Consider the following 26,465-nt stretch of genomic DNA (forward strand, 5'->3'; position numbering starts at 1 on the left):
CAGACAGACTCGGCCCGCCCAGTCATCACGGTGAGTCTACTGCTGCCCCAGGGCAGGTCTGCGCAGCAGGAACGCCGGCAGAAGGGCCCCCTAGCTCCTTGCCCACAGCCCGGCAGGCCCTGCAGGCGGCCTCGGGCAAGGCGGCTTTGCTGCTAGAAGGGTTATTAGCCTCTGTGGTAGAACTTGAGCCATTTGCTCAGAAGCAGAGGTAACCCTGGTCCCCGCTCCCAAATGCAAAGGGTTTGGTATTCCTTTTGGTGCAGTGCCAGATCCGGAGGCCCCAGGCTGCTACGGGACCGTGATGAATAAAAAGCAGTGTGACATTTCTGGGACAATTAAGCTTTATTTTTCATATATATATATATATATATATATATAAAGGAAATTTGCAAATGTACACACGACCTAACAAAACCACATATACATACACTCACACGCACACACAGATACACATACACACCCCAAAGCTGCAGCCAGGCCCGCTCCTCGTCCCGAAGTACCATCCTCCCGTGAGGGCGCTTCTGCCAGGGTCTAAGCCCGTTAGCTCAGTTCGTAGAAGTTTGGTGCTAGTAGAATTAGAGCCTTAATCCTCCTAAAAGACAGTCTGGACCTCATCTCTGTCCCCTAACCCCACCTTTTAGTCTGATACGACCCCTTGACTGGGCAGTGGGAGCCAAATTGGGGGGGAGGGTGTTGGGCTCAATGGCCTAACTCTGGAAAACTGCCTAGCTTCCTCCCTGCAGGGACAATGAGATACACCCAACACCTCTTTTAAGGAATGACACCAGTCCTGGCTTCTGCCCAGAGAAAGAAAGGTGGGTCACAAAAGGGGCTCCTGGAGCAGGTGGGTAGCCGCTGGTCATGAAGGCTGTGGTACTCTCCGGAACGGTGTGAGAGGGGCCTGGGCTCAGTGAGCCCTCACTTCGGCGACCCAACTGAAGGACGAGGCCAGCCTTTGGGGCGGGAAACCAGCGCAAGATAAATAGGCTGCCGGCTGAAGACGGGTATGTACACCCACAACATGGTCTGTGAGAAACTCCTTCCCGCTCCCAGGATGCTGAGGCCCCTCCCTGGGGTGAGCATCACCCAACAGTGAGACGGCGGCGGGCTGGCCCAGCCCCCTGAGATGGGGCCTTCTCCACAGCCCGCTTCGGAGGCTTCGGCGGTCGTCCTGAGCGCTGGGAGGGAGGGGGTGAGTGGGGAGCAGAAAACATTCCAGGTGGGAAGGGCGCTCGGTGTCCTGGGCGGGCTAGTGCCTCAGATCGATGTATTTCTCTCCCTAGAAACGGGTGGACAGGAGAGGTAAGGGGGGCGCGGCGGGGACAGGGACGGGAGTCTGGGGTGTGAGCGCTTAAGGGACGAGGGACTGAAGCCAAAGCTGATGGATTAGGCGTGGAGGGAAGCAGCGGGAGGGGGTGGTGGGGCAGGGCGGGCGAGCCTAGGCCCCCAAACCAGACTGGCCACACTGCACCTGGTGACCTGAGCCGCGGCACTGTTGGGGAAAGGGTGGTGGTGACGGGCAGTGTTTGCTCTCAGTCCTGGGAGCTACCCCTTCTCCAGGGTCCCTCGGCCACTCGCCTCACCCTACCATCTGGGACTAGTGTTAGGAAGCCAAGACGGGCCTGCTCCCAGTCTCCCAACAGAGGAGGAAGTGGGGAGACAGAGTTAGTGTTCGGGGACACGAGAGCCATCAGCCCCTGCTGCTCGCGATCCCTGAAGCCGTGCCAGGCGCTGGCCGCGGGAGCTGCCTCCTACCTGGTCTCCGGGCGCCCTCTGGTCACCGCTGCTGCCCTGTAGGAGGCCCATCTCTTCTGGGAGCTTATCTGACTTAACTTCAACTACAAATTCGCTCTTACGAGACGGGGGCAGCGTGCTGGGAGGAGGGAGGGAGGCAAGAAGTTGGCATCTCGGGCGAGGAAAGGGAGGCTCACTGGCAAAGACGTCGGACTGGGCGATGATGGGCTCTTCGGCGCTCCGGGGCCAGCTCAGGGAAGGGGACAGGCGATGAATGGAGACGTGTGGGTGATGGCAGCTAGCCAGTGGGCAGGAAAGCGGGGAGCACTCACCCCCCAGCGGCCCCCTCCTGCTCTGAAGGGGTGAGTGGGGGGGGGCGGGCAGGGAACGTCCCTGCCCAGGCGACAAGCTGGGGAGCGCGCGACGGGTGGGGGCGCAGGGCACCGGGCACCGTGCTTACATCTCCTGCTTGCCTGACCGCCCGCACGGCAGCTTGCCCTTCTTGTAGAAGAAGTAGAGGACGGCACCCAGCACGGCTAGCACCAGGACACACACGGTCACGGCCACAATGGCCACGCCCTTGCTTTCAGGCTCTGGTAGCTTCTTCTCTGTCCCACAAAGACGCTCCGGGTCACTCCTGGCACCAGGCGGCCCGGTTCCCACCATGCCGCCCCCCCAGCCCAGGGCTGACGGAAGATGGGCCCCTGCTCACCCTTCTCAGCAGGGCTCCCCGGGGAAGGGTCAGGGCAGGAGGAGGCTGCCCGCCCCGCTCTCGAGCCGAGACGGCTTGCTTACCTGTGGAGGTGCTGTTGGCTCGGACGGAGGGACTGACGGTGGAGGGGCTCAGGCCGGTGCTTCTGCTGGAGTCTGGTGAGCGGTGAAGGCGGTTGAGAGGCGCGTTAGGAAAAGCGCACACTGGTGCCCACGCCCCGCCACGCCGCGGGATGAGGCCCTTACCCAGCTCCAGGAGAATGGTGGTGGTGTTTGTGCCTAGGGAGTTGGAAGCCACGCACTCGGCACCCGTCCTCAACAGCTCTGGGGTCACGAGGACATTCAGGACACTCAGGACGCCCTGCGGATCTTGGTCTTGTTCCTGTGCCTACGAGGACGGAGGAGCCACTCAGGGAGGGGGGCACGGGGAGGGTGCCCAGAGCCGGCAGCAGAGCCCCGGGCAGGGATTCCTGAGCGCGGGCAGAGGCGGCGGGCCTGCTCACCGTGCCCGCGACGCTCCAGGAGATGCTGGGCCGGGGATGTCCCGAGGCTTCGCAAGACAGATTGAGCACCTCGTTCTCTCGCACCCATATCTTCCTCTCCTTCAACGTCATCCACGGGGACCCTTCGGGAGGGAGGGGTACGGGTGTGGCAGCCAACTCTGCTAGCCTGCCTCCCCGTCCCCACCAGCGCGTCCCAGGGCAGCTTCGAGGGGCCGCCTGATCTCTGCCCAGAGGGCCCCTCACCAAGAACGGCCACGTGGACCAGCTGCGTGCGGTTCAGGCCGGGGACGCTGGGCACGGACGCCATGCAGCGGTAGCCTCCCCCTGCCTCGCGCTTCAGGTCGTGGAACTGGAGCACAGAGCCCTTCTCCAGCACCTGGCCTGTCTGGGGTGAGAGACGGCGTCAGGGGCTCACTCCCGGCCCCACGCGGCCCGCAGCCCCGGGCCTGCCTGGGTACCTTCTCTCTCAGCCACTGGAACTCCACGGCTTGGTTACTCTCTGCCTCACAGCTGAGGGTGAGGCTGCCGCCCTCCTGGCTCTCCGGGGCTGCAGGGCTCACCCGCACGTCGGACACGTCTGGGGACACAGCAGTGGTGTCAGCCCGGGCGGGGCGACTTCCCTCTTGCCACCCCCCAGCCCGGGCCCCCTTGTCCTGGGCCCCCGGCCCCTCACAGTTCACCAGCAGCTCCTGTGGGTCGCTGAGCAGCGAAGCCATGGTTTCCAAGTCCAGGCCCTGACACTGATAGAGTCCGCTATGCCCCTTCTGGGCAGACTCCAAGACCAGGGCCCCGTTGTCTTCGGGCGTCATCTCCTCCATCTCCTTGGTGCCGAGGTTCTGGGGGAGAGCGGGGGGGTGAGCGGAGGGGCCTCCAGCCAGGCCCGCGGCCCACGGCCCCCGGCGCGGCGCCCTCCGCACCTGCTTGCTGATGGTGAAGTGGGGCGGGGGGTTGCCGTCCGCCAAGCACCTGATTTCCACGCGGTCGCCTTCCTTCAGCGCCCCCGCGGGCTCCACCTCCAGCCACACCTTCTCCGCCGGGTCTGCGGACGCACAGGCCGCGGCCCTCAGCCCCAGAGCTGTCCCCACGCCGGGGAGCCGCACTAGCCGGGGTTGCCACCAGCCTCAGCCCGGGGCCGCACTGGGACTCACAGAAAACCTGGACGCTGACTTCCCGAGACTCCTTCATGTGGTTGCCGCTGGGCAGCCGGTAGTTGAGCTCACAGTAAAACCGGGCATCTTTGTCTTCCTTCGCCAGCTGGGCCTTCAGAACGCTCTCCAAGGTGTACAGACCGCTCGACTCCACGATCTGGGATGACTGAATGTGGACCCCTGGCCGGGGAGAAGGGGGGCGGGGAGAAGGGCTTGGCCGCGGCCCCGCCTCTGCCCCCAGCCCCGAGTCCCCGGGGGGCACCTGAGAGGGACCCCTGACCCTCGCGCACACACACACGAGGACGGGACGCCGCAGTGACGGGGGGAGGCGGTGGGGAACACTCCGGACGTCCACCAACCGGGGACTGCACAGTGAGCCCCCCTCCACCATCCCCACCGTAGGCAATCCGGGGGTCGGGGGGGAGGCAGAACAATCAGGTACAGCTCCACAGGCTCCGCTGAGCTTTCCAGGACCCACCGACCAAAGAAAACCAATCCCGGCGTGACGACAGATGCCACACCAAGCCACTGAGGTCGGGGTTTCTCAACCTCAGCGCAACCTTAGCTTGGGGGGGGGTGCTGTCCTGTGCACTATGGGGTGTCTAGCATCAGCTCCCCGGACGTGACTGGACGTCCCCGAGGGGGAGCAGCATCAGCCCTGGTTGAGAACCACTGCTTTAGATGATAAAAAAAATAAAAGCCTCCATGTGCCTCGGTGTATGTGTGTGTGTGAGTACCCAGAAACCGGATGGAAAGAACAAACACTGACAGCAGAGATTACTTCTGGGAGGGGATCCGGGGCGGAAAGGGAACTTTCCTTCTAGATCTTCTGCACAGTTTAAATTCTCAGGAAAAGATTTTCAGGCGTCACTTGTGTACTTGAAGCAAACAAAGCACAAGGAAACGCGGGGTGGTCCCTGTGTGGTGCCGTCAGCATGGCTTCTTAGGGCTCAGAGGGCAACTCACGGTTCTTCTCCTCCTTCAGGGAGTGGCCGTTCTTATACCAGATGACTTGAGGAACGGGGTACCCATTTCTCCCCACACAGGTGGCCACCTGAGGAGGACACGGTGTGAGTCTCCCTGCCACGGAGGCCACCACCCGGCCCCACCCGGGCTCCTGCTTCCCACCCGGCCAGTCTCACCTCCTCAGGCTCCTTACTGCTGACCGAGATGCCCAAGGGATTGACCTGGATGGTCGGCTCCTCCGGAGCTTCTACAAGGGAAGGAAATGAGGGGCCCGGGACCTCCACCACCGACCACCCGCACGGCCCACAACCCTCAGGTGGGGCACTCACTGTAGACATGGAGTTGGATGCGGTGCTCGTGGGACTGAGGGCGCTTGGCCTGGCACAGGAAGATGCGCTCGTCGTGGGGCGTGATGTGGCTCAGGGCCAGCGTGGTCCCTCTGTCCTGGAGGCTGAGCCGCTGCTGGTACTCCCCGGGTTCACTCTGGCCCTGGCCCTTGCGCACGCGGAAGATGAGCGTCGGCTTCTCCTTGTGCACCTAAGGGCCGGTGTTGGAGAGGACGTGAGGGTCCCGGGGTGCAGGAGGGGGACAGCCGCCCGCCCCCCTGCCGCCCTCTCCAGGGCCCGCGCACTCACAGAAAACCAGTCCACGTGGCTGAAGTTGCCCTGGGAATGGGAGGGGCCGCACTTGAGAAGCGCTGTGCCGCCCACTTCCGCCTCCACCAGCTCGGGCTCGGGGGGCTCCGCCTCTCCGGGCACACCTGGGGTGGAGGAGGCCCGTCCCAGCAGCTGTCGGCTCCAGCTGCTCTCCATGCCCTCCCCGCACGCCCCTGCCCTGCAGCTGTTCCCCCTACCACTTGCAGGGTCCAGAGGGGACTCGGTCCTCCTAACCCTCAACCCCCCCTCTACCTGCTGCCCCAGGCAGCCCGCTCTCCCCTGACCCCCCCCCCCCCCCCCCCCGTTCGGGAGAGCTGAGGGTGACCGTCTCTGGTCATTGCAGCAGAGACCCTGAGCACGAGCATCTTCCAGATGAGGCTGGCAGAGGGGCAACCCAGGCTCTGGGCCAAGAGGAAGGCCCCTTTCCTTCCAAGCCCCCACCCCTTCCAGTGAGCTCAGAGTGTGGGAATGCAAGGCATGTGCCAGGCTGAGCCACATAGGCCCCTTTGTGTCCCCATGCCCGCCGAGGGGAAGACACCGCTACTCTGCCCCCCAAAGAGCCCTCCCCAAATTTCCCGCAAGACCTAGTGGGCCAACCATGGCCAGAAGCTCCCATCACGTGCTCCCTAAGCAGTACCTCTGAACATCCGACAAACTCAGAGGACCCCATCCTGGGAGGGTTGTGAGCATGGAGGGGTCAGAATCCCCCCCAGGGGTCAGGGCAAGGGCCAGGCAGTGGGCAAGAGCGACGTCAGTGGTGCCAGGGTGCTCCCTGCCCTGTGAGGAGGTGATGTCACTCAATACCATCTGGCAGGCCTCGGGGACGCTGGGCTGTTGCCCTGGGCTGGCTCCCAGACAAGGAGGGCAGATGGAGTGGTCTTCAACCCAGAGCACAGGCCTCGGATCCCTGACTCGGTTTCCCCAGAGCTGAAGGAGCAGGGCAGGGTGGGGCTAGATCCGCTGCCGCTGTGGAGCCCAATTTCGCCCCTTCCCCAGAAACACAGCTTGGGAGCCAGCAGCCGGGAGTACCCCAGGGACACTGCAGGCACTGGGCATGAGGCCAGTGAGCTGGGTACTGCCTGGCCCTCCCCTTCCCCAGCCGGACAGCGGCTGGGACCTGGGAAAAGGAGCCAAGTGAAACACGCCACACCGCTGCAGGCCATACAAGGGCAGCGTGCACCCGGGAGCGCCGGGCAGTTCCAGAGAAAAACTCCGAGGTGCAGGGGCGCTCTTCCCACCTGAATGGGGTCCCATTCCGGGAGGCGTAACGGATCTGGGGCGCTTCCACTCTGGACACCCTCAATCCCTCGTTTCTGCCACCTGTGATCCCGTCACCCGGGCAGGCGCGAGGCGACCCACGCCGCCCCCCAACCCCTGCCAACGCCCTGCTCGGGCGGGAGCCGCCGTCCGACCCCCCCACCCCCCCCCCCCCACGCTCACCTCCAGCCTGGCTGGAAGCCCAGGCGGGAGAGGAGGCGTCCGCGCACCCCCTCCCGCTAAGCAAGCTGCCTTTTTCCAGCAACAGGCGGGCGCCGAATTCGGGCTTTGGGGATGCGCTCTCGCTGCGCCTGCCGCCGCCGCTCCAACCGCGGGCCCCCAGAGCGGGCACCTGAGGCAGAGCTCTCCCCAGCTCCCCGAGAGGCTCGGCTCCACCCCTTCCCGCTCCCGGCAGCAGCCTCCTCCCCGCCTCCCCGGTCCTCCTCCCGGGATACTCCAGAATCCGGGCTGCAAACTCGCCGCACAGAAGAGTTGCACGCGCGCAAGACGCCGGGGCGCCGGCGAGGAGGAGCGCACGCCCGAGCGCAAAGCCCCGGCCCGCAGCGCCCTGCCCGCTCCGCTGCCCGGCACGCTCCGCCGAAGCCCCCCACCCCCCCCCCCCCGCCCGCGCCCCTCGGGGGGCGGCCCCCCCCCCCCCCCACACCGCGCGAAGCCACTTACCCGCGGCGCGGCGACAGCAGCAGCAGGCGGCGAGCAGGAGGGCGCACACGAGCCCGGACGGCCCCATGCTTCCCGGCCGGAGGGCGAGCGCCTAGTGAGCGAGCCGCCGGCCGCCGGGGGCTGACGTCAGGGGGGCGGGGGAGGGGGCCCGGCCCGCCCCGCCCCGCGCAGCCCCCCGCCCCCGCGCCGCTCCGTGGGGGCGGGCCCGGAGCCGCGCCTGGCCGCTCGGCCCCAGCGAGGCCGGGCCGGCTGCCCAGCCCCCCGCCCGGCTCGGCTCGGCCGAGGGGGCAGTGACAGGTGTCTGGAGGCCGGGCTGGCTGGCCGAGGCGGCGGCGAGGAGAGAGAGAGAGGCTGGCCCGGATGCCCAGAGTCAGGCCGGGTCAGAACCAGCCGCGCTCGCCCCCGCGCAGCCCCTAGCAGCCGGTGCGGCCCTGGCGGACCGCGGGGCGGAGGAGCCTCAGACCGGGGCCTCCCGTGCAGCCTCCTCTTCCCGCCTCCGCCTGCTCCGCCCCGCCCGACCCCTGCCACAGAGACCCTGGCCGGCCACGGTCGCTTCCCAGAACGATTGCACCACTGCGGCTGCGGCCGGCCCGGCACTGCCCCCGAGCCTCGCACACCCCCCGCCTCGCAGAGCCGGCAGCTTTGAGGGAAGAACCCTGGGCCCGGTGCCACAGACCCAGAGGTACCCGTCCCGGGGAGTGGAGATGGCGCCTTAGGGGCTGCCCCTTCAAACCCAAGCTCCCGCAAGGCCCGACTAGCGGGAAAGGGAGGGGGCTGAATTCAGAGGCGCGAGGTTTTCACACTTGTCCACGTCCAGACCTTGAAAATTCTGTTTGCGCCCTCTTCATTCCATGAGCCTAGCTGGGACTCAGTTTCCCCTCACCTGAATGAAGAAAAGAGGGGAAAGGAAGGGTAAATGGGTGCGAGGTCTCCAGGTTGGCCCCTGAAAACCTGTTGGTGTCCTGATGGTTGAAAAGAACCCCCTGCAGGCAGGCTCCCGCACACCCCCGGCCCCCCACCCCCACCGTTGACTGTGGCTCAGCACCTGGGGGGAGGGGAAGCATGGAGGGGGCATCAGACCTGGTTGCAGGCAGCCCTCCACACAGCAAGCTCCCCCTCTTCCCAAACCTGGGTCTTCTGGCCTCTTGAAGGAAGGCTCTGGGGAGTGGGAAGGGCTCTTGCCTCTTAGAGACCCCAGCATCACATCTGCTGCGGCTCCTTCAGCGGGAGGGTCAAATAGAGGTCTGGGTTGGGGGTGGAGGCCTGTCCCTGGCAGGGCAGCCTTTCTGCAGGGTGGGGGAGGAGCCGCGTGAGGCAGCAAACGCCGCAGATGGGCAGGTGACTTGAGAGAAGGCTCCGGGGTGGTATTTTGATGACGCAGAGATGACTGGCAAACTACATCAGCTTCGTTTTTTCGGAACCTTGGTGACCCCTCGTCTCTCTCCATCAGTCTTCGGCCAGAGGCAATGCCAAGCCGGCCAGGGCAGGGGCCTGGAGCCCGGAGCCTGGGTCGGGGCGGGGGGGGGGGAGGACCGTGGCTCTGCATCCCCCAGAGTGAACGTATGGACTGGCCCAGGGCCCAGAGTTTGTCTACAGGGGCAGGAGTGGGAATGGCTGAAGGATGTTGTTTGCCCTGGCAAGCCAGAGCTGGGCATGGAGCTCGGCTTCCCTGCCCCCACTCCCTTCCCTTCACTTAACACCATTAACTAATCATTCTCCTCTCCGCCTGAAAACAAAGCCAGCTAACCACCAAGGACAGTCAGTTCGGAATTTGTCTTCTGCCAAGGAAAGCCAGGTGGGGGTGGAGGAGCTGTCTCTGCGGTGAAGGGGAAATGAGGTTGGAGCCCAGGGTGACATCCTTTCCCTGCGCGACTCCACCAAACAAGCACAAGGACTGTCCTTTAAGGAAGCCGGCAGCTTGGGGCAAGATCGGGGCTGCCAGGGAGTGGGCAGTAGAGGTAAGGGGGCAGGCAACTTTGGGACTCCAAACCAAAGAGAGATCAGGACTTTGGAGAGGATTCAGAGGGGTCTGGAAACAGGAAGAAAGGGCAGTGAAGGCAGGAGAACCGGGTAGAGGGAACACAAGGTGGTGGAGAGTAACAGCGCTCTGGCTCCTTGAAGATGCCAGAAGGTAGAGCTGCAGCAGTAGTAGGGAAGAGAAAGGAAGCAGAGGAAGAACTTTCAGCAAGAGGACTGCCACCCCGCTGAAGGGGGGACCAAGGGGGCAGCGATGGGTCTTGCACCAGCAGAGACTCTGGCGCCTGGGCTGGGTTGGAAGCAGTGCTGCCCGGATGTAGGCCAAGACAAGAAGAGGCCCAGGACCAGAGTCCTAATTTGTCTGTTTCTCTCCAGAAGGAAGGGATAGGAAGGCTGCTTTCCTCCACCCCCATGGTAGACCCAGGGTACACAGAGAGGAGGGGACCGCTGTGTGGAATGTCCTCTGTGTAGTCTCTCTGGCATAGGTCTGACCACAGGCAGAGAAACTGAGGCTGGGTGGGGTGGTGGCCATGGTCTGGTCTTCAGGGTGGTGGGGCTTTCATCTGGGTGTAAGGAAAAGTGGGAAGAGCAGGGCCCCAGCCACAGCGGAGTGGGAGGTAAAAAGACAAGGGCGGGCCTGCCCCCAGGGGCCACTGGGGCCGGGTTCTAACCTAGGAGTCCTCCCTTGAGTCCTCTCTCAGCTCCAGCATGGCGGGCACAGTGGCCTCCCACCCACCCCTCTGGCCCAGGGGCTTGACCAGGAGGAAGATATGAGAAAGGCGGGCTGGGCGGAGGAAGGAAGCTAATGAAGACATTGCAGCTGCAATGAGGAAGGAACAGGGGGTGGAGGGGGGTGGCCCAGCAAACTTGGCAATTATGGAGGCTGGGGAACCCCCTGGCCTGGCCAGAAAATAGAGACCAGTTTGGGTCTTTGGAGGGGAGGGGAGAGAAGTTTTTCAGAATGGGGGTCTGACTTGGGAGGAGGCTGTGCTGAGGGAGTGGAAAACAGGGTGGGAGGAGGGTGGGGGGCAATTGTTGCCGAGGACATCATCGGGCCAGGAAACCGGATACTGGGGGGCTGGGTTGGAAGATGTGGGGGAAGAGATTGAATGGGGGGAAGCAGCCCCTAGCCTGGCCGGACGCTGTCTCACCCATGCCCTTTGCACCTGACCCAGGGCAGGAGGAAGGAGGTGCAGCCTGGACTGAGGTGCGCCCCAGAAACACCGGGAAGAGGAGGAGGGTGACTTGGGGGTGGAGGATGGGCGGGGCTATTTTTAAACTTGGAAAAAACTTGAGTGAGTTCATCTCCACCCTGAGTACTGGAGGCGGCAAAGGCCCCATTGTACAGGGGTCCAGAGAAGGGGGGCGGGGAAGGGGTGAGTGGCACAATGGCGAGAATTATGTTGGAGTAGGCCGGCCGGCTGAGGGCGGGGGAGGGGACTCCTCGTCACAGCTGGCCTACTGAACTCTGGGGTCCAGCCAGGGGGGGTTCCACTGTCACAAAGCCCCCTATGGGGGAGCTGGGGTCTCTGGCATCCGGTGGTCCATCCTGGGGAGGGGGCTGCGGGTGGGATTCCCACAGCCTGGCTTTCCCAGGGACTGCAGGGCCTGTTCCCAGGCTCCCAGCATTCCAGCGACTCCCCTGGGAGCTAGTGGCCTCTCTTCTCAGCCCCTTCTCTGCCTGGGAGTTGGGGGGAGAGAAGGAGAAAGAGGATGTGGATGCGTAGGGACTCTTCCTGGGGACTAGGGACCCTTAAGCCAGAGGGAGGGGGGCTGCCCTCCCATCCTAGTTCCCAACCCTGCTAAGGCCTCAGAATGGGGACTGTCCTTCTTGTCCCCTCCGACCCCAGGGGCCTCTCCACGTTGGCAGCCCTCCAGCACCCAGGCCTCAGCCCCGGGGGGGATCCCGCCAGGAGTCCCGGGAGCCCAGCTCGCGGGGTCTCGCCCAGCGGGGGCTGCGGGAGGCGGGGCATCCGGCGCCGCTCGCACCAACCCAAACATTACCTTAAATGCTCAGGCGGCCGCCGCGGGCCAGGGAGGGGCTCGGCGGGGGCCCTGGGGCTCTCCGGAAGCCGGGAATCGGTCTCCAGGCCTTTCCCAGCGCGGCCGGCAGCCGGGATTCAGTCCACTGGTCCCCCTTCTGGAAAGCAGGAGAGGGAGGGAGAATGGCGGGGGGGGGGTGTGTTGGGGATTGAGCCGCGGCTGCACGGGGAGTCCCTGGGGACCGCCTCCTGGGCGCCCAGCGATCTCTGATCAAGGAAAGAGTGGGACCCTCCAGCCAGGATGTCAGCCTGGGGACAGGAGTGGGGGCTCCTGGGTCTCCCTCTAGCTCTTCAGGACCCGCTCCTGTTAGCTGCTTGAATGGAGCTTCCTGCACCCCACGCCCCTCCGGATCTCAGTTCTCTGGCTTCTGAGGGCCCTGCCACTTCCTCCCCCCACCCTAAATTTGGAGAAGGGAGCATGTTGGTGGGGTTGGGGAGAGGGCCCGGGAGCAGGATGCCGGATCCTACACCACTCCCCCTCAGGGAAGTTCACATCCGCTCCCCAAAATACCACCACCCAGAATGTCCCCAGAGAGCTGTTTAAATCTGACTTGGAGTCGTCCCTGAGGCAAGGCCAGCTAGTCCCCCTCAGAGAAGCCTAAGGGGAATCCAGGCTCACCACCTAGGGGCTCCTGGCCCTCTCCTCCCTGAAGGCCACTTCTGCCTTGTTTCCCCTTCCACACAGAGCTCTGCGCCGCCCAGCTGGAGCCCTGGACGAGGGGGCTTGTGGTCCTCACTGTAGTTGCCACAGCTCACCTTAGAGGCAGGGAGAGAGGAGGAAAGAAAGAGCGGAGGCAAGCCTGGGGCCTGCTACCCACCTCCCTGCGCCACACCCGTGTGGCTGGGGCTTCCACTGGCGAGAGAGAATCCAGAATTTGGAGTCGGGGGAAAGCCCCAGACTAGGTAAGACTGGGGCTGTGCTCCCCCCTGGCACCTTCCCTTGGCATCCCCGGCACACTGGACAGCGCATGTTCAACTCTGGTCTCAAACAGCTGACTGTAAACTCCATTACTGGATTGGTGGCCTCGAGACAGCCCTGCCACTTTGTCAGCTAATCTTGGGCAAGTGACTGAACCAGTGACTGTTCAGAGGGGACAGATCTGGTATTTGTACAGTGCTTTACAACTTAGACCTCTCACATCAGGGTCTTTTTTTGTTTTTAACATCGGGATCATTTTTATCACCAATATTTATCTTGATCTTTGCCCCCCAAAATGAGGAAATTAAAGAACAAAGAGTGACCTGGTCTAAAGTCACACAGCCTGTGAGAGATGGAACTATATATTTTTCCCTTTTAAAAAAAAATTTACTTATTGATTTATTTATTGGTGGGGGGAGAAGGGGGAGGAGCAGAGGGAGAGAGAGAGAGAGAGAGAGAATCTTAAGCAGACTCTGCTCTGAGCGTGGAGCCCAAAGCAGGGCTCGATCTCACAACCCTGAGATCATAACCTGAGCCAAAATCAGAAGTTGGTCGCCCAACAGACTGAGCCACCCAGGCGCCCCCTATATATATTTGTTTGCTGTGGTAAAATACACATACCATAAAATGCACCCTCTTCACCATTTTAAGTGTGCAATTCAGTGGCCTTAGCACATTCACAATGTGCAACCATCACCGCTGTCCAGTTCCAGAACTTTTTGGTCACTTCAAGGAACTAAATCTTGAAGCAAGATTGCTCTAACCCCAGTGCACTATACCTGTAACAATTTACAGCTGAATTAAGTAAACATATAACGGAAATGAAAGTAGCGGATGAAGGAGCACTGAATTCTGTCGTATAAACAGGAAGTGCAACAGGGATTCAGCGAAGAGAGCATCCATGTGGACCTCTGCCTGCACTAGCTAGGAAAGTCTTTCTGCAAGTGTGGAGGCTCTCGTGAAAAGGCGGGTTTCGAGAGGGAGCAGGGAGGCTCGAGCATTCCAGGCAGGGCAAGTGGCAGGAGCAAAGAGAGAGGGATGAGGCTGAAGAAAGGCACTGACGATGACAACTGCAGAATTTCTGTATAAACAGTTTCTGAGGAGCCATCTGGCTGGAAGGGAGGCTACATGACGCGGCTCTCAAGTACATTTGCATAGCAAGCCCACTGCTTTCGTTTCCATTATATGTTTGTTTGGAGTGCCTTGAGGAGAGCTTTAGTCACTACTTCCACCTGAGGTACCACCCTTATGCAAACAGCTGGTACTCAATAAAGAGTGCTACATGGCTAACTAGAAACTCAACAGGGTAGAGGGTGCATGCATGTGACAGCTTGGGCAGATGAGGTGGAGTTAGGTCATAGGGGAGGAATTGGATCTTAAGATAGAGTAGGCAGGGCGCCTGGGTGGCTCAGTTGGTTAAGCAACTGCCTTCGGCTCAGGTCATGATCCTGGAGTCCCTGGATCGAGTCCCGCATCGGGCTCCCTGCTCGGCGGGGAGTCTGCTTCTCCCTCTGACCCTCCTCCCTCTCATGCTCTCTGTCTCTCATTCTCTCTCTCTCAAATAAATAAATAAAATCTTAAAAAAAAAAAAGATAGAGTAGGCAATCGGGAGCCACGGCCGGCTCTTGAGCAATGGCAGATGATGGGATGCAACTGGAACTCAGGATTAGATGGTTTCTCTATTTCTTCTTTGCCTGAGAGCGCCCCCTGGTGCCCCTAGTTTGACTTGTTCCCTTATCTTACGGAGTAGGTGGGAGGATGGGGGACTAAGCAGGACCGATGGGTTGGAGAAGCCAGACTCTTGGGCCACATTCCAATTCATCCTGAGTGATAATAGTAGTGAGACAAAAATAGAGACGACATGTGGACAGAGAGGGTTTGATGTGAAGGAAAAGGGCATGGTGGTGGTTCCCTCCTCTGTCCCACCTCGTTCTGAGCTGGGATAATGGGTGTCAGGTAGTAAGGCGGAGCTGGAGGCAGGATGATTACTAAGACAGGGTCCATGTTCTTGGGGGAACTTGTACTCTAGTGAGTAAACAGTTAGAATACAACGTGTCAAATACTAGGGTGCAAATATGCACATACAACAGTTACTGAACCCAGCCTGAGGTGGTCAGAGAGGGCTGCCTGGAGGAGTTGATATCTAGCTTCATTTTCACGATAATAATAGGTAACCGTGGGGGCACCTGGGTGGCTCATTCGGTTAAGCATCTGCCTTCGGCTCAGGTCATGACCCCAGGGTCCTGGGATCGAGCCCCACATCGGGCTCCCTGCTCAGCGGGGAAGTCTGCTTCTTCCTCTGCCTCTGCTCCTCCCCCCACTTGTGATTTCTCCCTCTCTCTCTCTCAAATAAATAAATAAAATCTTTAAAAAAATAGTAGGTAACCGTGGCATGTGCTATTTAAAGTGTGACCTAGGGGAGGCGACTGGCTGGCTCAGTCATTAGAATACGTGACTCTTGATCTCAGGGTCATGAGTTCAAGCCCCACACTGGGTGCGGAGCTTACTTAAAATAATTAAATAAATTTAAAAATAAGTAAATAAAGATACATAAAGTGTGACCTAGGGACACCTGGCTCAGTCGGTGGAGCATGTGACTCTTGATCTCGGGGTTGTGAGTTCAAGCCCCACATTGGGGGTAGAGATTACTTAAACATAAAATCTTTAAAGCGTAACCCAGCACGCTGTGTGCTGGAGACTACCCGCAGTTGGTTAGTACCCTGCAAGGAAAGGCTGAGTTGAGTGAGGGATGAGGCCAGATTACAGAGGATTTGTAAACTATGGTAAATTATCTGGAGCAACAGGGTGCCTTGTGCATGGTGTAAGCTTGGAAGCACCTGCTGACTGGTTTAGACCCATCAGAGCTCAGGCTCTAGAGGGACAGAACGAAAGGCCCCACTTTCTAAGGTCCAGTTTCCCTTCTCGGGTCCATCCTCTCCCCTGTGACTGAGGCTGGAAACATCTAGTCCCTTCCAGAGAGGCTGCCTCTACACACGGGGTGCAGCCTTATTTTATCCGTCCTCCAGCCAATTTATCTGATCATAAGAGCTCCACACTAGAATGAAAGATGAGTGTTGGGGGACTTCTTCCCTTATGTCACCCACATGTGACTGACACCGTCTTAGAAGCCTCTGCCCCCTCATCTAACTTGAAGTGAGGTACAACATTTTTTTGAGTGCCCTATCCACAATCCTTAAATAGGCCCACACAGTGGAGTACTATGCAGCTGTTAAAAGCATAGTGATCGGGGCGCCTGGGTGGCTCAGTCGGTTAAGCGGCTGCCTTCGGCTCAGGTCATGATCCCAGGGTCCTGGGATCGAGCCCCACGTCAGGCTCCCTGCTCGGTGGGGAGCCTGCTTCTTCTTCTCCCTCTCCCTGCTGTTCTGCCTACTTGTGCTCTCTCTCTCTGTCAAATAAATAAAATCTTAAAAAAAAAAAAAAAGCATAGTGATCGTTGTACACTGACCATGGAGTGATGGCCAGAACATCATTTTAAATTAAAAAGCTAGTTAGAGAACACTACAGACAATGCTACCTTTTCTGTAAGAATGGATGAACATTTTATATCTTACACATCTATATTTATTACTTTCAAATAGAAACATTAAAAGGACCAAAACCAGATAAAAATAATTACCCATATAGAGAGGTGGAAGGAACAGGCCTACCCCCAGTATTTGTGGGGCCAGATTGGAGTACAAGCAAGGGCTCACATATCCCTATATTGAAATATTTGAGTTATTTGAAAGCTAACTGTTAAATATGCTTTATCCCCTTACCTTGACAAATACACTTTGTAATGACAAAATAAAAAAATAGGTAAAGTGATGGCTTTTGTATGACTTAAAGTCAACAGAATATCCAGGGAAAAGTAACTTAATTTTTTTAAAGATTTTATGTTTAAGTAATCTCTACACCCAACGTGGAGCTTGAACTCACAACCCCGAGATCAAGAGTCACATGTTCCACCGACTGAGCCAGCCAGGCGCCCCATAAATTAACTTAATTATTATTGCACATGCCTGGGTATTCTCATGATGGGCCAGCAATGTTTGGATGGAATAATACAGTCATATACAACTCATAAATTATTATATATTTATCCCATTAAATTAATTTTTCTTGCCTTAATTTTGGCAAAATCCCTCATTGTGTTGTTATAATAAAAATTTTCTCATTATGCATATTCTGTTGCCAGTTATGCCAAATTAATCAACCTTGCTCGAATTATTCTTGTTCTTAGTTGTTTAAAAAATTAATTCTAATTTAGAGAAACATTGCTCCAAACTGAAATTACTCCTAATATTTTTAAACCAGTGTTCTGAGGGGTGTCTGGGAAGCTCAGTTGGTTAAGCATCTGACTCTACGTTTTGGCTCAGGTCATGATCTCCTGGTTCTTAGATCAAGCCCCGCATGGGGCTGCATGTTCATCAGGGAATCTGCTTCTCTCTCTCTCTCTCTCTCTCTCTCTCTACCCGTTCCCCCACTTGTGTGTGTGCGTGCACACTCTCTCTCTCAAATCTTAAAAAAAAATCAGTGCTTTGATTCAGAATTGGATCATAAACTTTACGTCATGTTCAAACATTATATAGGCATTACATATGATAAATATTTTATCCCAGAAAATATTTAAAATATTTTTTCATCATATTAATATTTATCATTTATATTGCAATTTTCACCATCTCTTAAAGCAATATCTAGATCCATTTGGTGTTCGTTTTACTTTTAATGTTTTTTTAAATTTTTTCCTCAGAATTTTATTTTATTTTTTTATTTTTAAAAAGATTTTATTTATTTATTTGAAAGAGAGCGAGAGTGAGAGAGCACAAGGTGGGGGGGCAGAAGGAGAGGGAGAAGCAGGCTCCTTGCTGAGCAGGGAGCCCGATGTGGGGCCTCGTTTCCAGGACTCTGAGATCATGACCTGAGCTGAAAACAGATGCTTAACTGACTGAGCCACCCAGGTGCCCCAGAATTTTATTTTATTTAAAATTTTTTTATTTGATCCTAGCTGACACACAGTGTTACACTGTGTACAACATAGCGATTTGCTAACTCTGTACATTGTTATTTTTTTTAAGTTTTATTTATTTGACAGGGCCCCACGTTGTTATTTTTTTTAATGGAAGACCTAGATTTCTTAAACTATTACAAAGACAAAACAATTATCATTGAAGTACTCTGAGGACTTCATTCTAATTTCACTTATTGTTATGGAAACCAACCTAGGTGGTTAGAAATTAAAGGATATAACCTAAGAGGTATTAACAAAACAGACTGGTGAAAGGAATAAAAGCTAGTCAGAAGCATCTGTGTGAGTGATATACCATGTGGCCAGGATGTTTCCCAAGAGGCTCCCTAAAGATGCCTGAAGGAATTAATCTGGGTCCCAAATTAGTAAAAAGACCCTTAACCCTGTGAAAAACGAGCAGAGGCCAGGATTTCTCTGAGATCTCTTTGTCTTTCTTTTTAAGGGGCAAGGGGATCCTTAGGCTCTAAAATGGTCTAACTTGGATTCAGCCTCCTTCCTTCCCATCCAGTCTACCTACGCCTTCAAGCGCCTGTGCATTCTCACCACGCAGGCCGGCAGGTTATAGAAGGTGCATATAGTGAAGGCAGGAACTCCGGGCCTACTCAGAGGGTACCTATACACAGAGTTTTGGGGTAGATGATAAACTACAAATACGCTCTTGGTTAAGTTAATTCACCTTTGTTAATAAAGGTCATGGTTTCTTTTGCTGCTGACAACTTTTTGTCTCACTATAGTCTGTCTCAAAAAAGAACTGGTTCAGGTAAATTTTGGAGAAGGAAAAAGACTTTCATCAACACCCACTCCACAGGAGAAGAGGCATGACGTTCTTCCCTCGTTATGAGCAGAATCCCCCAGGCGCATAAATCATTCTCAGTGATCACCATCTGCATCCTCAAACTGTCCAGCAACCATTGGTGTAGTGTCTATCTCCATCCCATCTTCATAATCTCTTCTCAAATCTTCTGTCCGGACTCCAGCCATGTTATATTGGCCACTCACAGACTGAGAAAGCATTCCTTCTAATCTCTCCAATGTGGCTTGGCCTTCTGCTGCTAAATGGGATAATCCTTCTTCATAGGCATAAGATGTAGGGATGTCTCCCGCCCTTGTTCATATATTCTCCATCGTAACCATCTCAGTCCTCAGGGTCAGGAGAAAGGAGAGCTTGGGCTCAATCCCAGGACCCTGAGATCATGAACTGAGCAGAAGGCAGATGCTTAACCGACTGAGCCACCCAGGCTCCCCTAGACCTAGCCTAATATATATAGTATATATGTGTGTGTGTGTGTGTGTGTGTGTGTGTGTGTGTGTGTGTGTGTGTATAATATATATACTGTTAGAAAGCATGAGTTCATGCTGGTAACTTCCAATGCTGATCCAGCTCCAGGGGATTCTACCTTGCCTTCCTGCATTCCATATTTATGTCTCCCTTCTTCCAAAGAACTCTGGCTCCCAGCAATATTTCAGACTCGCTACACCCATACCATTACAAAAAGCAAAGCTAATAAAAACAGTTCAAGAGGTCTTTTCTTCCCCCAGGCTGAGGGTATAAAGTTAGTTCTTACTTGTCTCCTTTCTGGATGGTTATATTAATCATATGAAATATAGTTGGGTTCATTTGTTTCTGTTTGCTTTCAGTTTTGGATATTTTTTCTCATGTTTGTTGATTTAATTTTAATTTTTTATTTAATTTTATTTTTAAAAGATTTTAAAATTTTATTTATTTGGGGGCGCCTGGGTGGCTCAGTTGTTAAGTGTCTGCCTTCAGCTCAGGTCATGATCCCAGGATCTGGGAGAAGCCTGCTTCTCCCTCTCCCACTCCTCCTGCTTGTGTTCCCTCTCTCGCTGTGTCTCTCTCTGTCAAATAAATAAAATATTTTTAAAAAATTAATTTATTTGACAGAGAGAGAGAGCACAAGCAGGGGGAGCGGCAGGCAGAGGGAGAGGCAAGCTCCCTGCTGATCAGGGAGCCCGATGTGGGACTCAATCCCAGGACCCTGCTATCATGACCTGAGCCGAAGGCAGATGCTTAACCAACTGAGCCACACAGGTGCCCCCCCCCTTTCTTTTTTCTTTTTTCTTTTTTTTTTTTTTTTTTTAAAGATTTTATTTATTTATTTGAGACAGAGAGAATGAGAGAGAGAGCACATGAGAGGGGGGAGGGTCAGAGGGAGAAGCAGGCTCCCTGCTGAGCAGGGAGCCCGATGCGGGACTCGATCCAGGGACTCCAGGATCATGACCTGAGCCGAAGGCAGTCGCTTAACCAACTGAGCCACCCAGGCGCCCCCTTTCTTTTTTCTAACAGCTGCATTGTACTCCACTGGATTTACCTACCATAGTTTTGTCAAACAATCTCCTGTTTGGACTTATGGATGATTTCCAGTATTTTGCAATGTTACAGATAATGTTACAATAAATTTTTATTTTGTTGAAAGTGTCTTAACAGTAAATTCCTGGAAGTGGATTGCTGGGTCAAAGAGTAAAGGCATATGTAGGTTTTTTGTTTTGTTTTGTTTTTTTAGTTATGGTAAAAAAAACCCCAAAAACCCACATGACATAAAATCTACCATCTTAACCATTGGTAAGTGCACAGTGCAGTAGTGGTAAGTATATTCTGTTGTAAAATAGATCTCTAGAACTTTTTTTATCTTGAAAACTGAAGCTTTATATCCATTAAACAAAAACTCCCCTTTCCCTCTTCCTTTAGACTCCAGTAATCACTATTCTACTTTCCGCTTCTAGAAATCTGACTACTTTAGATAGCTATATAAGTGGGATCATACATGGGGCGCCTGGGTGGCTCAGTCGGTTGGGCGGCTGCCTTCGGCTCAGGTCATGATCCCAGGGTCCTGGGATCGAGCCCCGCATCGGGCTCCCTGCTCCGCAGGAAGCCTGCTTCTTCCTCTCCCACTCCACTTGCTTGTGTTCCCTCTCTCGCTGCGTCTCTCTCTGTCAAATAAATAAAATCTTTAAAAAAAAAAAAATAAGTGGGATCATACAGTATTCATCTTTTTGTGACTGGCTTCTTTCACTTAGCATAATGACTTCACATTTCATTCATGCTGTAGCATGTATCAGAATTTCATTTGTTTCTATGGTTGAATAATATTCCACTGGATGTGTAGACCACATTTTGTTTGTACATTTCTCTGTCACCAGATGCATGGGTTGCTTCTACCTCTTGGCTATTGTGAATAGCACTGCTATGAACATGGGTGTGCAAATATCTCTTTGAGACCCTGCTTTCAATTATTTTGCTTATATGCCCAGAAGTGGGGTTGCTGAATCATGGGATGGTTCTATTTTTAATTTGTTGAGGAAACTCCATACCGTTTTCTACAGTTCTGCTTCACTCCACGATCTCACCAACAGTGCACAAGGGCTCCAGCCTCCCCACATCCTTGCCAACACCTGCTATTTTCTGTTTCCTTGATAGGAGCCATCCCACTGGGTCCAAGATGACATCCCACCTCAGCCCTACTAGTACGTCTCTGATGACCAGAGATGACAAGCTTCCCCCCACTTGTCTGCTGGCCAAACACACATCATCTTTGGAGAAATGTCCATTCAGGTCTTGCTCACAATCCCCTCCCCCATGTGATTTTCTGCCGTTGAGTGGTAGGAGTTCTCCGGACATCAACCCTCAGTAGATACATGACCCGCAAGCACTTCCCCCCACTCTGTAGACTGTCCTCGCTACTCTGTTGATTGTATTGCTTGAGGCACAAGAGCCTCCACATTCAATGTAGTCCAATTTGTTTAATTTTTCTTTTACTGCTTATGTTTTTGGTGTCAGATCCAAGAAGTCACTGCTAAGCCCAATGTCATGAAACTTTGCCTCTGTTTTCTCCTAGGAATTTCATAGGTTTGGGTCTTATGTTTAGGTCTTTATTCCATTTTGATTTAATTTTTGAAGATGGTGTAAGATAAGGGTCTAAACTCATGCTTTTGCATGCAGTTGTCCAGTTTTCCCAACACCGTTTGTTGAAGAGACTGTCCTTTCCCCATTGAGTGGTCTTAACACTCCTGTTGAAGATCATATGACCATGTATGCAAGAGTTTATTTCTGGGCTCTCTATTTATTGGTCTATATGAATGTCTGTCTTACGCCATTGCTTCATGCCTTCAGCTTTGTAACAATGCACATGTAGATACTGTAGATATTGCCAAGCTCCTCCCCATTGGTGGGTAACATTTTGCTTTCCTACCAGCAGTGTACCAGAGTGCCTGTTTCCCCAGAACCTTGCTAACAGAGTGTTCTGTCAAGTCTGTGTCCTTATAAGTTTATTAGAATGTAGCTTCTTTAGATTTAGAAAGTATTTTAGAATTTAAAAGAAGTTATTTAATCCCTTGGGAAGTAAAACAACTACTAGATAGTTATATGCAAAAGAATTAATCTAGACACAAACCTTCCATGTTTCACAAAAATTAATCTCATAGACCTAAATGTAAAATGCAAAACTATAAAACTTCTCCCATCCAAGTGCTAACCGGGGCCCGACCCTGCTTAGCTTCAGACAAGATCGGGCACGTTCAGGGTGGTATGGCCGTAGACAGAACAATAAAACTTCTAGATAACACAGGAGAAAATCAAAATGCTCTTGGGTTTGGCATGACTTTTTGGCATGATCCATGAAAGAAAAAAATTGGTAAGTTGGACCTCGTTAAAATTAAAAACTTCTGTTTTGTGGAAGACAGTGTTGAGAGACTGAAGAGACAAGCCACAGACAGGGAGAAAATATTTGCAAAACACATATCTAATAAACAACTGGCATTTAGAGTCGCCTGGGTGGCTCAGTCAGTTTAGCATCTGCCTTCGGCTCAGATCATGATCTCAGGGTCCTGAGATCGAGTCCCGCGTCAGGCTCTCTGCTCAGCGGGGAGTCTGCTTCTCCCTCCCTCCCTCTGAGCTCTCCCCCACTCCAAATAAACAAACAAACAAACAAACAAATAAATAAAAAAAATCTTTCTTAAAAAAAAAAGAACTGGCATCTAAAATATACAAAGAACTTTAAAAACTCAACAGTAAGAAAATAACCCAATTTAAAAATGGGCCAAAGACCTTAACAGACACCTCATAAAAAAAAAAAAATGAATGTATACAGAAGATGTGGCATCTATCTATACCTATATATACACATACATACGATGGAATATTACTCATCCATCGAAAATTATGGAATCTTTCCATTTGCAGTGACATGGATGGAACTAGAATGTATTGTGTTAAGTGAAATAAGTCAGTTGGAGAAAGACAAATACTGGGTGCCTGGGTAGCTCAGTCGGTTAAGCATCTGTCTCTTGGTTTCAGCTTAGGTCATGGTCTTGGGGTCATGGGATCAGGCCCCACACCGGGCTCCGTGCTCAGCATGGAGTCTGCTTGAGATTCTCTCTCTTCCTCTCCTTTTGCCCCTTGCACTGCTCGCTCTCTCTCTCTAAATAAATAAATAAAATCTTTAAAAAAAGGAGATATACAGATGGCAAATACCCATATGACAAGATGTCAACATCATTTGTCATTGGGGAATTGCAAATTAAAACAATGAGATGCTCCTACACATCAATTTCTAATGGCTAAATTTCAGAACACCAACCACACCAAATACTGGTGAGGATTTAGAGCAATAGGAACTCTCATTCATGGCTGGTGGGAATGCAAAATGGTGCAGCCACCTTGGAAGACAGTTCGGTGGTTTCTTACAAAACTAAACTTTTTTTTTTTTTTACCATATGATCAAGCAATTGTTCTCCTTGGTATTTACCCAAATGAGCTGAAAACTTCTGTCCACACAAAAACGTGCACGTGGATGTTTACAGCAGCTTTATTCATCGTTGCCAAAACCTGAAGCAACCAAAATGTCCTTCAGTAGTACAATGGATAAACAAATGGGTAGGTACATCCAGAGAGTGGAATATTATTTTTTTTAAAGATTTTATTTATTTATTTGAGAGAGAGAGTGAGAGAGAGCACAAGCAGGGGGAGTGCGAGAGGGAGAAGCAGGCTCCCCGCTGAGCAGGGAACCCAATGTGGGGCTCGATCCCAGGACCCTGGGATCATGACCTGAGCCGAAGGCAGACGCTTAACCTTCTGAGCCACCCTGGCACCCCTACAGTGGAATATTATTGAGAGATAAAAAGAAATGGGCTATCAAGTCACAGAAAGACATGGAAGAACCCTGAATACATATTGTTAAGTGAAAGAAGCTAATTTGAAAAGGCTCCGTACTGTAAGATTCCAATGATTTGACATTCTGGGAAAGGCAAAACTATGGAAACAGTACAAATATTAGTGATGGCCAGGAGCTGGGGTAGGGAGAGGGAGGGAAGAGATGAATAGGTGGAACAAGGGGATTTTCAGGGTAATGAAAATATTCCATATGACACTGAATGGTAGATACATGGCATTATACATTTGTCAAAACCCATACAGTCAACACTAATGGAAACTATGGACTTCAGTTAATAATAATAATAATGTGTTAGGGGAGCCTGGGAGGCTCAGTCAGTTAAGCGTCTGCCTTCGGCTCAGATCATGATCCCGGGGTCCTGGGATTGAGCCCCACGTCGGGCTCCCTGCTCAGGGGGCAGTCTGCTTCTCTCTCTGCCCCTCCCACTGCTCGTGCTCTCTCTCTCTCTCTAGACTCAAATAAATAAATAAAATTGTAAAAAAAATAATGTATTAGTATTGCCTCATTAATTGTAAACAAAGTAAAATAACCAAACAGATTTAGATTTTTTGGCTAAACTTTTGTCAATATTATTTATATGTATATACATATTTTAGAGAAGGAGAGAGAGAGGGAGGGGTGGAGGGGCGGAGGGAGTGGGAGACAGAGAATCTTTTTTTTTTTTTTTATGTTATGTTGGTCACCATACATTACATCATTAGTTTTTGATGTAGTGTTCCATGACTCATTGTTTGCATATAACACCCAGTGCTCCATGCAGAACGTGCCCTCTTTAATACCCATCACCAGGCTAACCCATCCTCCCACCCCCCTCCCCTCTAGAACCCTCAGTTTGTTTATCAGAGTCCAGGGAGACAGAGAATCTTAAGCAGGCTCCACGCCCAGCATGAAGCAGGGCTCAATCTCACCACCCTGAGATCAGATCTGAGTCAAAATCAAGAGTCGGACGCCTAACCAACGGAGCCGCCAAGGTGCCCCTCAATATTTTTAATATTACACAACAGTCCATCTCAAATATCTGCGAATAGTGCATATTCAAGAGTAATTTCATTTTCCACCCGAGACCATAATTTGCTCTTTGAGAATCTGTTGTTTTGCTTCACTCTTCAAGTTCTTTTTATATCTCATCTACGTTAAATCTACTTGTTTTAACAGCTCTTAGCCAGGATTCCCATCATGTGTCCCAGAGAGGTAGTAAGGCCAAATGTGATGTATGTCTTTCCAAGATGTTTCATCTTTGGGCAGATCCAGAAAACACTGTCTATAATCTTTCTACTGTTCAGAGGACGCCAATCATGGTCAGCACAACTGATGTGAGCTCCAGTAACAAGTTCAACCATGTACCATACAGGGCACGTGGCACAAAAATGCTTCTGGATCTTTGGTCCAAAAAATGACCTTGTTTCCCCTTTACCTTTGCTAACCATGTCAGTCCTATCATCATTGACTTGCCCTCAAAAAAAAAGTTTTTTTAATTAAGTAGGCTCCACACCCAGCATGGAGCCCAACACAGAGTTTGAACTCATGACCCTGAGATCAAGACCTGAGCTGAGATCAAGAGTCAGATGCTTAACCGACTGAGTCACCGAGGCGCCCCACCCCCAACAATGTCTTAAATCGATGCCTAAAATTATGGGGTGCTTTTTTTTCATTCCTTTCCTTACGTCAAAACAGAGCTAAAACCCATTAAATACGTATGTGTGTTTCATTTAGATTCACATATATACACATTTAAAAAATCTGAATTAATATTGCAAATGTTCCTCAGCTATTGCATTACTTTCTGAGTACTTCTGGAACCATAAATTAGAACAAGAAGAAAAGCAAGAGGATTTGACTAGGTAATTAATGTATTTCTTTTCTTACCTAAGCACTTCAACTACTCAAATTCCCCCCCACATAAAAATTCAGGAGTTTTGTTTGTGCCATTTGGACACACCTCATGTTTCCAGGACATTATGAGATTCAGAAAAAGGCTTTTTTGGGCCTGAACAGGGTCATTAGCAGAGCTGATGTTTAGGGTTATGAGTTCTGCTGGGCCAACGCCAAGCCCTGGATCCTGAATGACAAAGGAAAACATTTTTTGGTATGTTGGTGATTTGTGGGGCCTTTAGCTGGTGCTGGGAGGGAACAGGGTGGTGGGGGCAGAATGAAAACAAACCTATGAATGTACCTTTTAATATAGTTTTGACTTTGGGGGGTGCCTGGGTGGCTCAGTCGTTAAGCGTCTGCCTTCGGCTCAGGTCATGATCCCAGGGTCCTGGGATGGAGCCCCGCATCAGGCTCCCTGCTCTGCAGAAAGCCTGCTTCTCCCTCTCCACTCTCCCTGCTTGTGTTCCCTCTCTCTCTGTCTCTCTCTCTGTCAAATAAATAAATAAAATCTTAAAAAAAAAAATAAAAAATATATATAGTTTTGACTTTGGGACCCTGTGAATGATTTGCATCAGTCAAAAGCAAAATTAGATCAAAAAGGAAAAAAAATCCAACTCTAAAAACCATGGAGGTAATATAGATTATACTGAATGCTTGATGGGGAGCCAACGGGGAGGGTGATAGTACACATAATACCACAAACAAGACCTCTGAATTGGACGTTCTTTCCTGGTTTTACCCCATCTCTAAAATCCCCTTTTGTTGTCCCTGCGAGCATC

General features: G+C 53.0%; 1 protein-coding gene across 3 annotated transcripts; it reads right to left on the minus strand.

Moving 5' to 3' along the window:
- Positions 1–357: 357 nt before the first annotated feature.
- On the minus strand, positions 358–11,768 carry MCAM (melanoma cell adhesion molecule). 3 transcript variants are annotated; one of them, XM_032428091.1, is made up of 18 exons: positions 11,638–11,768; positions 8,476–8,539; positions 7,657–7,747; positions 5,698–5,727; positions 5,392–5,599; positions 5,239–5,309; positions 5,063–5,150; positions 4,097–4,276; positions 3,866–3,987; positions 3,622–3,784; positions 3,407–3,525; positions 3,192–3,333; positions 2,949–3,070; positions 2,692–2,833; positions 2,530–2,601; positions 2,195–2,342; positions 1,756–1,873; positions 358–1,279 (listed from the first exon to the last, which is right to left on the minus strand). In XM_032428091.1, exons 2-18 carry the CDS (start codon positions 8,502–8,504, stop codon positions 1,250–1,252), a joined length of 1,875 nt encoding a protein of 624 aa, XP_032283982.1. In that variant the 5' UTR covers positions 8,505–8,539; positions 11,638–11,768; the 3' UTR covers positions 358–1,249. The 3 variants fall into 3 exon arrangements, with proteins under 3 accessions (XP_032283982.1, XP_032283981.1, XP_032283980.1); XM_032428090.1 differs by lacking the exon at positions 11,638–11,768 and adding an exon at positions 8,737–8,896; XM_032428089.1 differs by lacking the exon at positions 11,638–11,768 and having other exon boundaries at positions 5,698–5,822; positions 8,476–8,536.
- Positions 11,769–26,465: the final 14,697 nt, after the last annotated feature.

The sequence above is a fragment of the Phoca vitulina genome, unplaced genomic scaffold, assembly GCF_004348235.1.
Source record: "Phoca vitulina isolate PV1807 unplaced genomic scaffold, GSC_HSeal_1.0 scaffold38, whole genome shotgun sequence".
Lineage (NCBI taxonomy): Eukaryota > Metazoa > Chordata > Mammalia > Carnivora > Phocidae > Phoca > Phoca vitulina.

Excerpts from the sequence above, each read along its gene's own strand:
- MCAM (XM_032428089.1), bottom strand. The coding sequence starts at position 7,723 with ATGGGGCCGTCCGGGCTCGTGTGCGCCCTCCTGCTCGCCGCCTGCTGC. Across the intron at positions 5,151-5,238 it reads GCAGTAAGGAGCCTGAGGAG|GTGGCCACCTGTGTGGGGAG; the intron begins GTGAGACTGGCC and ends TGTCCTCCTCAG. Across the intron at positions 2,834-2,948 it reads CCTGGAGCGTCGCGGGCACG|GCACAGGAACAAGACCAAGA; the intron begins GTGAGCAGGCCC and ends CCGTCCTCGTAG.